General features: G+C 43.9%; 1 protein-coding gene across 3 annotated transcripts in view; it reads left to right on the top strand.

The window, feature by feature from the left end:
* The window catches only part of grid2 (glutamate receptor, ionotropic, delta 2), a 961,209-nt gene that overhangs the window by 761,259 nt on the left and 186,197 nt on the right, over positions 1-13,753 (top strand). For all 3 annotated transcript variants that reach the window (XM_059650188.1, XM_059650127.1, XM_059650148.1), the window contains 2 exons: positions 1,880-2,077; positions 9,379-9,691. In XM_059650188.1, coding sequence (XP_059506171.1) covers positions 1,880-2,077; positions 9,379-9,691 — 511 coding nt within the window. The remainder of the gene's footprint in view (positions 1-1,879; positions 2,078-9,378; positions 9,692-13,753) is intronic.

Below are 13,753 nucleotides of genomic sequence, written 5' to 3'. Positions count from 1 at the left end.
ACTCCCCCTCCCATTCTCTAGATGACATGTCCATCATGGACCTCCTGCACTGCCACAATGATGCCACCCGAAGGTTGCAGGAACAGCAACTCATATTCCGCCTGGGAACCCTGCAGCCATATGGTATCAATGTGGACTTCACCAGTTTCAAAATCTCCCCTTCCCCCACTGCATCCCTAAACCAGCCCAGTTCATCCCCTCCCCCCACTGCACCACACAACCAGCCCAGCTCTTCCCCCCCACCCACTGCATCCCAAAACCAGTCCAACCTGTCTCTGCCTCCCTAACCGGTTCTTCCTCTCACCCATCCCTTCCTCCCACCCCAAGCCGCACCCCCAGCTACCTACTAACCTCATCCCACCTGCTTGACCTGTCCGTCTTCCCTGGACTGACCTATCCCCTCCCTACCTCCCCACCCACACCTTCTCCACCTATCTTCTTTACTCTCCATCTTCGGTCCGCCTCCCCCTCTCTCCCTATTTATTCCAGTTCCCTCCCCCCATCCCCCTCTCTGATGAAGGGTCTAGGCCCGAAACGTCAGCTTTTGTGCTCCTGAGATGCTGCTTGGCCTGCTGTGTTCATCCAGCCTCACATTTTATTATCTTGGAATCTCCAGCATCTGCAGTTCCCATTATCTCTCATTCTCTAGATGACATGTCCATCATGGGCCTCCTGCACTGCCACAATGATGCCACCCGAAGGTTGCAGGAACAGCAACTCATATTCCGCCTGGGAACCCTGCAGCCATATGGTATCAATGTGGACTTCACCAGGTTTCAAAATCTCCCCTTCCCCTACTGTATCCCTAAGCCAGCCCAGTTCGTCCCCTCCCCCCACTGCACCACACAACCAGCCCAGCTCTTCCCCCCCACCCACTGCATCCCAAAACCAGTCCAACCTGTCTCTGCCTCCCTAACCGGTTCTTCCTCTCACCCATCCCTTCCTCCCACACCAAGCCGCACCCCCAGCTACCTACTAACCTCATCCCACCTCCTTGACCTGTCCGTCTTCCCTGGACTGACCTATCCCCTCCCTACCTCCCCACCTATACTCTCTCCACCTATCTTCTTTACTCTCCATCTTCGGTCCGCCTCCCCCTCTCTCCCTATTTGTTCCAGCTCCCTCTCCCCATCCCCCTCTCTGATCAAGGGTCTAGGCCCGAAACGTCAGCTTTTGTGCTCCTAAGATGCTGCTTGGCCTGCTGTGTTCATCCAGCCTCACATTTTATTATCTAGCCCATGTTTCCTTCGAACAAATCCTCCCACTGGGAGTATGTAGTGAGTGGCTATGTCACCTATTTAATATTGACTAAATGTGCTTCACAAGGCTGACTTTGTGATCCAACACCCCCATCATCAATGGTAACCACGGGAAACACATTACATTCTAAGAACTTGGAGTGGTGATGGCATAATCGTAGTATTGCTAGATTATTAATCCAGAGAACCAGGTAATCTTCGGGGGGACCAGGGTGTGAATCCCACCACAGCAGATGAAGGAATCTGAATTCAATAAACATCTGGAATTAAGAGTCTAATGATGACCGTGAAACCATTGCTGATTTTCAGGAAAAGCCCATTTGGTTCACTATTGTCCTTCAGAAAAAAAAAGTGCCAACCTTACTTGATGTGGCCTACATGTGACTCCAGACCCACTGTAATGTGGTTGACTTTTTACAGCCCTCTGGGCAATAAGGGATGGGTAATAAATGCTGGCCTGGCCAGTGAAACCCACATCCTGTGAATGAATTTTTTAAAAAAGACTGAAAACTCTAACCACCCACAGCAAAAAATAATCCTTTTGAACAGTCTTCATGAATCTGATTTACTCAAAGTCATCCTGATGCACTCTTTACCCTGTCTCATCCCTTCTCTTCCAGGAGGAACCTTTTGTCATGGTGTCAGAAAACATACTCGGAAGAACAAAGAAATACTATGGATTCTCGATTGATGTCCTGGATGCCTTGTCAAGTTATCTGGGCTTCAAATATGAAATCTATGTGGCTCCTGATCACAAATTTGGGAGCCAACAGCCTGATGGAAACTGGAACGGACTGATTGGAGAACTTGCTTTCAAGGTTTGTCTCTTGTGATGTTTTGTGCATCTTTATTCATGATTTTTATTCTTACAAATTCCAATAATAGTAAAACAAACGTCCCAGTCGATAAGCACTACTAAATTAGGCCACTGACATTTCGGGGTTTACAATTGGACCTTAAACCTGTAAATGCCATGAAATGACACTCCTCTTTCTTTGTTTTACAATTTTTATCTACTTCTTCTCCCGCAGCACCCATATTGTGTGTGCTTAAATGCAAGGACTCAGTAAAAACACCAAAATAATTTTATTCAATACTTCCACCACTGAGAAAAGCACTAATGTGGTCAGGGAACCAGTAACAAGCAAAGCCTCGTAGGGGCAATGCTTACATGAAACATAAAGTGAAGTGGGGAGGGTAGGCATTCAAATCAAAATAGAGTTGGAGGAGGAAATAAAACACTCCACCACTGCACCCCCCAACCCCACGGTGCCAACCTCTCCCTTATAGGCAGTGAGAGCATAGCTGGGCACTGCATACTCCATCTCCAAGGACACCCGGGTATGAACATAACTGCAGAAGAGGGGCAGGCAGTTAGCCGAACAATTCTATGTTTTACAATTTGTAAATTAAGGCATGCGATGTCATTCTGAGATCAGGTTACCATTATTTCCAACCCCGAGCATGTGTGTGTAGCCTGTAAGTGGACACTCATAGTTTTCTTGATAATAAGTTTATTCACAGAATGCAACATGACATATTTCCACAGAAAACAATCCATTGTCCCAGCTGTCTCTCTTTATCCTATTTTCAAATCACCAGTTAAACCTAATGATTGAATTAACCCAAATTAACAAACCTGTTAAATGAGCACAGGAAGAAAAGACAATGTCGCAAATGAAACCTATAAAACCATATTCAAACTTGATTTTGTGAAGTGATTATGTAGGCCAGCACCCACCCATTGTGGCAGTTTATATCTTTCTATCAGATACTTTCTAGTCAACCTGTTCAGAGACGTTAGTGCTACACTTGCCCCCACACCTCCTCCCTCACCCCTATCCCAGGCCAGAAGATGACATTCCACATTAAGCAGATGTTCACCTGCACATCTGCCAATGCGGTATACTGCATCCACTGTACCCGGTGTGGCTTCCTCTACGTTGGGGAAACCAAGCGGAGGCTTGGGGACCGCTTTGCAGAACGCCTCCGCTCAGTTCGCAACAAACAACTGCACCTCCCAGTCGCAAACCATTTCCACTCCCCCTCCCATTCTTTAGATGACATGTCCATCATGGGCCTCCTGCACTGCCACAATGATGCCACCCGAAGGTTGCAGGAACAGCAACTCATATTCCGCCTGGGAACCCTGCAGCCCAATGGTATCAATGTGGACTTCACCAGTTTCAAAATCTCCCCTTCCCCTACTGCATCCCTAAACCAGCCCAGTTCGTCCCCTCCCCCCACTGCACCACACAACCAGCCCAGCTCTTCCCCCCCACCCACTGCATCCCAAAACCCGTCCAACCTGTCTCTGCCTCCCTAACCTGTTCTTCCTCTCACCCATCCCTTCCTCCCACCCCAAGCCGCACCCCCATCTACCTACTAACCTCATCCCACCTCCTTGACCTGTCCGTCTTCCCTGGACTGACCTATCCCCTCCCTACCTCCCCACCTATACTCTCTCCACCTATCTTCTTTACTCTCCATCTTCGGTCCGCCTCCCCCTCTCTCCCTATTTATTCCAGTTCCCTCTCCCCATCCCCCTCTCTGATGAAGGGTCTGGGCCCGAAACATCAGCTTTTGTGCTCCTGAGATGCTGCTTGGCCTGCTGTGTTCATCCAGCCTCACATTTTGTTATCTCAGAGACGTTAGTGCACACTTCTGGTGAACCTTGGCTTCCTAACTTCAAGTAGGCACTCTACCACTGCACCAGAGGAGTTTCTCTACATTTATTTAATCAATCTGATCAAACACACCTCTGTGGCAGATGGGACTTGAATACAAATCTTCTGTTTTAAAGGTATGGAAACTACCCATCTACCACAGTAGCCAGTAAGGTATCAGAGCGTTGAAGGAGAGCGCTGTGATCCCAGTCAGCAATCCCACAGAGTGGAAGATTAAGCAATAAGCATGCATGCATGTGATAAATGTGTGAAAGTCAGTATACCTTACTCGCAGGTGACAAGGTGTGCAGCTAGTTGAACACAACAGGACAGGCAACATCGGAGAAGCAGGAAAGCTGACATTTCGGGTCCAGACCTGGAACGTCAATCTTTCCTGCTCCTCTGATGCTGCTTGGCCTGCTGTGTTCATCCAGCTCCACTTCTCGTTATCTCGAGGCAGTTCCTACTATACCTTATTCATAGCCATTTTCGTTGCCCAGCTAACCATTTCACTCACCAACACCAAAGGAAGGCCCTGAATCTGATTCACTAGCCTTCATTCTTATTGTATATCTGCATTTGGTCAAGTAAAGCTCTGTACTGGGGCCACTAACTTCCAAACGTTATCCTTTATTCTCCAGAAGTCCTTTCTGAGTTGAAAAATTGGCAGCTTTATAGAACCACATTGGAATATTGTGTTCAATTCTGGCCACCACACTGCCAGAAGGATGTGTTGGCATTGGAGAGGGTACAGAAAAGATTTACCAGGATGTTACCTGGTATGGAGGGCATTAGATGTGAGGAGACATTGGACAAACTTGGGTTGTTCTCATTGGATCGACAGAGGTTGAGAGACGAACTGATAGAAGTCTGCAAGATTATGAAGGGCATGTACAGACTGGACAGTCTGAAGCTTTATCCCAGGGTGGAAAGCCAGTTAACAGGGATCATGGGTTTAAGGTGAGGGGGGTGGGGGGCAAGGTTTAAAGGTGATGTACGAGGAAAGTTTTTTACACAAAGGGTGGTGTGTGCCTGGACCTCGCTGCCAGGGGAGGTAGTGGAAGCAGATACTATAGTGACTTTAAAGGGTGTCTTGACAATTATATGAACAGGATGGGAATAGAGGGATACGATCCCCAGAAGGATAGGGGTTTTAGTTGTAACAGGCGGCATGTTGGTGCAGGCTTAGAGAGCCGAGGGGCCTGTTCCTGTGCTGTCATTTTCTTTGTTCTTTGTTCTTGTATTTCTGTCACAGTTACTCTACTGTTATATTGTTCATTTTTATATAAAAAAGGGCCCTTGTATTTTTTTCCATTTTACCCAGCTTAAAATGTTTGAAAAATCCTGCCATCAGAAATAAAAGAAGATTTAAAATTGTGGAGTTGATTCCTGCACAATTAAATCTTGCTAAGTAAACTTGCTTGGCACTGTTTCAGTCTCCTAGCAGTTACGAGTTTCAAGAAGATATTATCCCTTTTTTCAAAAACAGATTGTGTTTTGAAATGAATTAAGTTTTTCTATCACATCATTGATTTAATGCATTTATTTTGCTTCGATTTGCTATCACAAAACTCTGCAGCATCCGTTTTACAAAAGTTTTATGGGCCAGGTTGATCCAAGAATACTCTTTTAAATGTTGCACAGAGTGGGCCAGAGTGTAGCATTTCAATGCATCAAACAAACTTCAAATCTGATAACGTATCCATCACTGAAAACTTATCTCTCAAAAGAAATACTAGGGATTGAACTATCAGATATAGGGCCTTTGACTTCAACCTGTTCATTTTGGTTAGCTGCTGAAAGAAGCAAAAATCAATTTAAGATAAATTCCTTTGACCCATGTCTGAGATATCTCAGTTTAAATGCTACCAGTATAAGTTGTACCAAAATGGAACTTAGAATGGAACCATTCACTCCTTAGTTCTGCTCCAAGAATAAATCTATCGTGGCTGATCTTGTTTTCAATTTGTTCATGGGATTAAAGCATCATTGACTAAACCAACGTTTATCGCCTAGAGGGCAGTTAGCCCATAAGAACATTGCTGTGGATCTGGTGCCACATGTAGGCCAAATCAGGTGAGGATAGCAGACTTCCTTCTGTAAAAGATATTAGTGACGTCAGGTAGATTTTTATGACATTGGTTTGATCGAATCCATTAGACCAATGTTTTATTCCGGCTTTCTGTTGAATTCAAATTCCACCATCTATTCTTGTGGTTTTCATACCTAAGTTATATCCTCAGAACATTAAACAGGGGCTCTGAACTACTACCACAATAACTTTCCTTAGGCCCATAGCTCATGATATCCTTCAGCAGTTAAAGGATATGAGGAAAAAGATAGACATTTGAAGTCAAGGTCACAGATCAGCCATGAAAGGTGATCATGAAAGGTGCCTCGGGTTTGAGAGGCCTTTCTCGTTCCTGTGTTTTCTCACCTAACAAACTTACCAATTTCAATTGAACTCGTCCAAGCCACATCACTGCAATCTGAAACATTCACCTTTAAAAGGTTCTTGAAACTGGGTGGGTGTCAAGTTCAAAACTTCAAAGCTTAGATGATTGATTTTTATTGGACATGGGTTATAAGAGCTATATAATCAGGTGAGAAGATCCGTTCAATACACATCAGCAATGATCTAATTAGAGGAAGAACAGACTCAGAATGTTAAATGACCGACTCCTACTCCAACAGCCTCATCTTTCTCAACCTCTAGACTTCCATCCCCTCCTATTCGGCTGCTTAAACACTAAGCCTGTAAACATGCCACTCCTTATCTCCCTTTCTTTGGTCCGTAAAGCGCTTTGGGAGAATTTTGGATGTTTAAATGTGTTCTCTATATCACTACTTCAACATTTGGTTTCATAGACTAAATTGGGTTGTCTCTTACCTAAGTGGATGAATTGAGAATTAAGGGTCACAGATTTAAAGCCAACAGTCACTGATTGGCAAAGATTTTCCATATCACTGAAAAGTGAAATGTGTTGATGAAACTTCTCATCTTCCACTCATCAGGATGAATGCAAGAGTGCCAAATCCAAAACAATCACAGCAATTTATCTTACGGGAGAAAGTGGTGCAAAATCGTTGGCAACTCAACTCTGATTGGCCAAAATGTTGCCCTAAAGAGAAGAAGAAAATTATAAGCTCGCCAGTTGTGGGTAGTTCTCTGTTCTGAAGAAGATTCATAATTGTTATGATACCTGAAGATAAATGTTTTTGAACAGAGTCCAAGTCCACACTTTTAGTGAGAACTTTATTTCAGTTTACCACAATCCATCAATCCATTGGGGCTCAGTGGTTAGCACTGCAGCCTCACAGCACCAGGGACCCGGGTTCGATTCCAGCCTCGGGCAACTGTCTGTGCAGAGTTTGCACATTCTCCCTGTGTATGCATGGGTTTCCTCTGGGTGCTCCAGTTTCCTCCCACAGTCCAAAGACGTGCAGACTGGTGGATTGGCCATGCTAAATTGCCCGTAGTGTTCAGGGGTGTGTGGGTTATAGCGGGATGCGTCTGGGTGGGATGCTGCATCGGGTGGTATGGACTTGTTGGACCAATGGGCCTGTTTCCACACTGTAGGGAATCTAATCTAATTTTTAAAAATGCAGTCTCCACTGAATACTAGCTCCCTATGTTTATACACCCAATTAACCTTTAACTAACATGTCCATTACCTGTTCCCTTGTTTCATCGGTCTCCATTACCCTTTCAGACCATATTAGATGATAAACAAAAACAGAAATTATTGGAGAGACTCAGAAGGTCTGGTAATATGTCTCGAGAAAGAAACAGTTAACATTCCAAGCCCAGTGACCCCTCATCAGAATGCAGGGTGACAGGTTCGGGCTGGGAGCAAAAACATGATGGACCAAATGGCCAGCTTCTCCATCATACACTTTCTATGATTTCAGGACTTTCAACTTCTGAATACTTTTCATGAGATATTCACCCAAATTTGATCCATCTGGTCTCCCTACATCACTTATCATGCAATACAGGAGGGTTTGGAAGTACTGCAGCAAAAGTGACAGACTCAGTGTGTCTCCTTTGGTATTGAGTTAAATGTGCACTGGCTCCTTGGGGCACTTTATCTGAAAATTTACCAGGGCCACCCAGGGTTTCATCATGAACAAATACAGACCAATGCAGAGGGAGGAGCTGGAACGATGTTTCTCCAACTGCTTCTCATCTGAATAAAAACTTGGAATACATTGAAGATGATCTGGAAAGCAACAGCAGACCAGACACCTAATGTGGACCAATATACCCTCCGTTCAATTCTCATCGAAGAATCAGGAACTTGGGCCCATTATAGTTCATATCAGTAGACTTGAGCATTTGTGTTCACTTATTTAAAATAAATGCAAAATAGCCATGTAAAAAAGTTGAAAAAAAAATCTACTTTTAATGCATTGCATAGTATTGTATGCAATATGAGCGATATACATGTTCACAATTTTAATGCACTTCCATCACTTGGTTCTCTCAGTTCATTTCCACATTAATTTGAATTGCATTATTAGCCACTTTATTACCCGGCCGAAACAATTTTTGCGTGGTTAACTTTGTTGGAAAAAGTAAATAATGCATTTAAATGAATAGGTTGTTCAAAAACAGTCAATTGGATTCATTCAAGAAACATCTAGGAATAATAAATGAAGCCGTTTCAATCATGAGCTAAAGTGCTGATCATTAAATGTTTATGTAAATTGATGTTGTTTTATGCTCAGGTCAATGCGATTCAGAGAAGTCTGTTCAAGAATTGAGTGATTAGAATACCCCACCGTCTCAATTTTGAAATTTACAATCCTGTGTTCAAATGCCTCTGTAGCATCATCCTTCCCTACTCCTATAACAGTTGTGATCTCAATTTTCCTCCAGCTCAGGCTCTGCGTATTCTGAATCCTTAGCTTCACCATCGATATCTATGCCTTCAGAATTTCCCTCCGAAACATATTCTTTTCTCTGTCTCTTTCTGGATAAGGTCAGTGATCTCATGACACCAGGTTATAGTCCAGCAGGTTTATTTGAAAACATGACATTTCAGAGCGTAGCCCCTTTGTCAGGATTGTGCTCCAAAAACTTGTGATTTCAAATAAACCTGTTGGACTATAACCTGGTGCCATATGATTTCTGACCTAGTCCACCCCAGTCCAACACCGGCACCTCCATATCTTTCTGGAGAACAAAGTTTAAGATATTCCTTAATGTCTGCTTCATTGCATAATGTGCCCTAACGTCTCCTTCTTCACCCTGGTGTCAATTTTTGTTTGATAAGGCAATTGTGGAGCATCTTGAGACTCTGCACAATGTGAAAGGCACAATGTAAATGCAGGTTGCTCGCTGTCATTTGTTAGCAGGCAGAGGAAAGAAAAGAAAAGGGCTGCTGGTCTCTGTTAGTCTTATCACGAATCGTGATTGACTTTCTTTCCCTTTTGAAACAAATTTCCAGAGAGCAGACGTGGGAATCTCGGCTTTGACAATCACACCAGAACGAGAGAGTGTTGTGGACTTCACCACCCGTTACATGGACTATTCAGTGGGATTCCTGCTGAAGAAGGCGGAGAGGACTGTCGACATGTTCGCTTGCCTGGCTCCATTTGACTTCTCGCTGTGGGCTTGCATCACTGGCACAGTGATCCTGGTGGGGTTGCTGGTCTACCTCCTGAATTGGCTGAACCCTCCCAGGTTGCAAATGGGTTCCGTAACGTCCACCACCCTGTACAACTCCATGTGGTTTGTCTATGGCTCCTTTGTTCAGCAAGGTAAGAGACAGATGCATCATGACCACATTTGCATCCCCTGTTGTGCACAAAGATGTACCATTCGTGCTGCAAGACCCCTCACCCAGATCTGAGTTGAACATAATTGTTTGAATCTCCTAAATCAAGAGCAAATGATGTCAGAACTGTCCCACCAGTTACGCAGGGCTGAGGAGAAAACGTCACGCACAAACTGGAGGAGAAACACCTCATATTTCCACTTGGGAGCCTACAGCCTGATGACCTTAACATAACATTCACCAATTTCAAAATCTCCCCATTCCAGGCCTCATCCCAAATTCGACTCTCCCTCTCATCCCTGCCTCCTTGACTTGACACCACCAGTCCATCTTCTTCCCTACCTATCTGTCCCACCCTTCCCACTGACCAATCCCCATTACACCTACCTGCATCTACCCATCGCCATCCCACCTACCTTCCCCCAGCCCCACCCCTCCTCCCTCCATTTACTGCCCAGGTCCCAAACCCCTCCCCATAGCCTGATTAAGGGTCCCAACCTGAAACGTTGACTTTCCTCCTCCTCTGATGCTGCCTGGCCTGCTGTGTTCCTCCAGCTCCACACTGTATTGTCTCTGACTCCAGCATCTGCGGTTCTTGCTATCTCCAAACAGTTTCGGGCCCCTTACCTAAGAAAACATACTTGGTTTGGAGGCAGTCCAGAGATGGTTCACTTGCTGGTACCAGATATGGAGGGGCTGCCATATGAGGAGATGTGGAGGTGACTGGGCGTGTACCCATTAGATTATAGAAGAATGAGAAGTGACCTTATTGAAACCTACAAGGTTTTAAGGGGCATGGCAGGGTCAATGCAGCAATGCTGTTTTTCCCTGTAGGAGAGTCTAAAACCAGGGGCGTTATCTCAGAATAAGGGGTTGCACATTTAAAACTGCAACGAGAAGAAGATTCTTCTCTCAGACAGTAGTGAATTTGTGCAATTCTTTACCACAGAGGGCTGTCAAGCCTGGGCCATTATGTATAATCAAGCCTCAGGTAGACAGATTTTTAATCAGTAAAGGAATTAAGGCTTATGGGCAAAAGTCAGTTGAGGATTATCAGATCAGCCATAACTTTAGTGAGTGATGGAAGAGGCTCGATGGGCTGAATGGCTTTCTTCTGTTTTTATGTTTAATGGTCAACTTAAACATTCATCCCCTTTCCCATTGGTGCACAGTAGCAGCAGTGTGTGTACCTTACATAAGACATACAACAACTCAACAAGGTTTCTTTGATAGCACATTCTCAACTCCACAACTTCTACCACCAGGATTCCCAAACTGTGGGCCATGGACCCCTCCACCCAGCACCACCTCCCCCCACCGCCGCCGCCCGGTGGGGACAGATGACAAACAATTGTGAGGTTGGAGGCAGAAAGAGCAGCTGTAAAGTTGAGACTTACGCAGGGTGGTCCTAGTTTCAGGTTCCAAGCCCCTCAATGTGCATCCACGTACATAGTCCTTCCGTGACTGCTCCAGTATGAGTTAGATAATAAATGCTTTCCAACGAATGTTCCCTCCAACAGTAGCGACAGAATTTTTGATGTCCAAGATTATTTCTCTGCAAACCTTTGCCCTTTCAGATGTTGCACGTCTTGATTTTGTGCCTGTCATTCGAAGTAACTGCGAGGCATTACTTTCAGACATTGGCTAACTTGCCCATCTCCCAAACTGCTGTAGTCTTTGCTGCTGTATAAGAAAAACATCGCACTCATGATAAAACATGGGAAAGATTAGAATTGCTGATGATACTTTGAAAGTAGAATCAAATACTGTTGATTGGATAGTTACAGATTATTATCTGGCTCTTAACAATTTTAAAGTTTAGACGTGACTTGGAGAAACAGATAAACATTAATGCTGTATATTACCAGTGATTTGCAGTGGATTAGTAGGAGTCTGTAATGCTACCATGGGTGATCTGAAGAAAATCGCTCAATACTGCTTTAGATTCTTCACAATTTTTTTTATATTACTATTTGAAACAATCTTTACATCTCATCTAAAATAATCTAGGACACCGAGGAGGACCTTGGTTGTAGTTCTCTGAATTTTTCACAGTATCTTTGCCAGAAGATCAATACAAATAATGTATAAATGATTGCAACAGTTGTCACGTCAACTGTGATTGGTCAAAATATTGCCATGGAGAATACACTAATAAGCTCCTGTTTCTCCAACATAGGAGCAATTCCATGTCAAGTTCCTGTTTGCAGCAGAGGTTCCCACATATGAAATTATGTAGATTCTCAAGACCATAAATGAGTTACAGTAGAGGCCTGATTGATAATCTTATATTGGGTTTTTTCTTTTCTCATGCAGGATAAATAGCCTTTCCCTTTGAAATTTGGTATCTTGTTTGCAAGATGAAAAATTTCAATAACTTGTCTTTTATTTGAGCAATAATCATACATATTGCTAATTGTGCAAGTGATGGCCTACTGTGCATCTTCAAGTAATTTTATTCAATATTATATTGTGTTGAGACAACAGTAGGCTTGATAAATCTGCATCTCACTGACAAAGCATGTAACAAGTCACTTCTCATCCACTTTCATTATATAATGTTACCTCAATCTATGCAAACATTTCCCTCTCCCTAAGATAATAATGTTCAGGTAATTTGTAACTACTATGTATTCTTTACTTCCTGTTATTTTATCTGAAACAGCAGTTGTAGAGCCTGGGCTGAAAATTTCTGCATCATTTCCTGAGGATATTTTCCCAAGTTTGTCAATTAAAAAAGTAGAAACTGGGAACATGTTTTGAACAAAGCATGGGAAAACAAATGATACTTTTGTGCAAAGCATCTATCTGCATATCAGTGCTTTGTGACGTTTTGCACAATTTGAAAATACCTGGGCCCAAATCCATCCAGTGGATCCTTCACATTGTAGTTTTAATTGTGCGGCTTTATAAATTGCACAGGCCTGTAGATGAAGATGAAGGAAGACCTCAGGCTGCTCCAAAGTGAATTGCAGCCAGTGACATACCTTTTGAAGTTTAATATCACAAACCAACAGCCAGTTAGCATGCAGCAAGTAATGTGACAGAGTCTAGACCTATTTTGCGTTGTAGATTGATGTTTTACCCTTGACTCCAGGAACAACTCCCCAGCTTGACGTCAAAAAAAGTACCTTGGAATTTTATTACATCACCTTAGGACACTTCTCTTCAATGTCTCATCTGAAAAATGACACCTCCAACAGCAGCACTCGGTCGTTACTGCGCTGGAACATCAGCCTAGATGGTTGCGCTTTGGAGTGAGTCGTGAATCCACAGCCTTCTGACTTAAAGCCAAGGAGTTGAATATTACACGGCACCATTTGGTGTGTTTTTGGCAGGAGCTTACATTAACTAGGGTGGGTGTCCATCCTACCATCTTCCAACTACCCTGATCTGACTCGATAATCCCTGTGGGTGGGCAGGCACTGAAATCAGCAGCTTATCTGTCATATTGAAATGAACACTTAAATACCAATTAAGTTTTGTTCAAAGTTCAACAAACCAACTATTACCTTGCAAAGGCTATCATATGATTGGAGGGAGCAGCCAGACTGGGGTTGGCAGAGACTATTTTCCAACTGAGTTTCTTAAAAGGTAGATTGGGGGTACCATCTCTGTGAGTGTGTTTTGTGCAACAGAGGTAGCCCTTCCCAAGAAGTCAGTACCCAGCCTTCTTTCCCACATAGATTTTAAATCTCCCTCTCCTCCCACAAGGTAGTCCAATCATCCCTGCCAAGGCTCCCAATCTTACCTGATCTTGGAATCCACTGGGTTTTTAGCCTGGGACTTGTTGCGCTGTCTAACACTGACCAATGTGAGGAGCTGCTGGGAGTGTTGGAGCTCCAGAGAAAGGGTCTTCCTCCCAGTGAGGACAGAAATCCCAATCTGCACACTGTAGCCCAGCTGCAGTGTGTTGTGGCTGAGGAGTGAACCAATTCCCTGTTCTCTCTAAACTTCTCTCTCTTCTTTCATCATTGCACAGCCTTGGATGAGATTTGCATATGACTTGTTGATTGGATCATATGCATGGGTGATTTAGTAGTCA

This window comes from Stegostoma tigrinum, chromosome 1 (genome assembly GCF_030684315.1).
Source record: "Stegostoma tigrinum isolate sSteTig4 chromosome 1, sSteTig4.hap1, whole genome shotgun sequence".
In the NCBI taxonomy this organism is placed as follows: Eukaryota; Metazoa; Chordata; class Chondrichthyes; order Orectolobiformes; family Stegostomatidae; genus Stegostoma; species Stegostoma tigrinum.
This window is presented reverse-complemented; position numbering and strand designations above follow the sequence as displayed.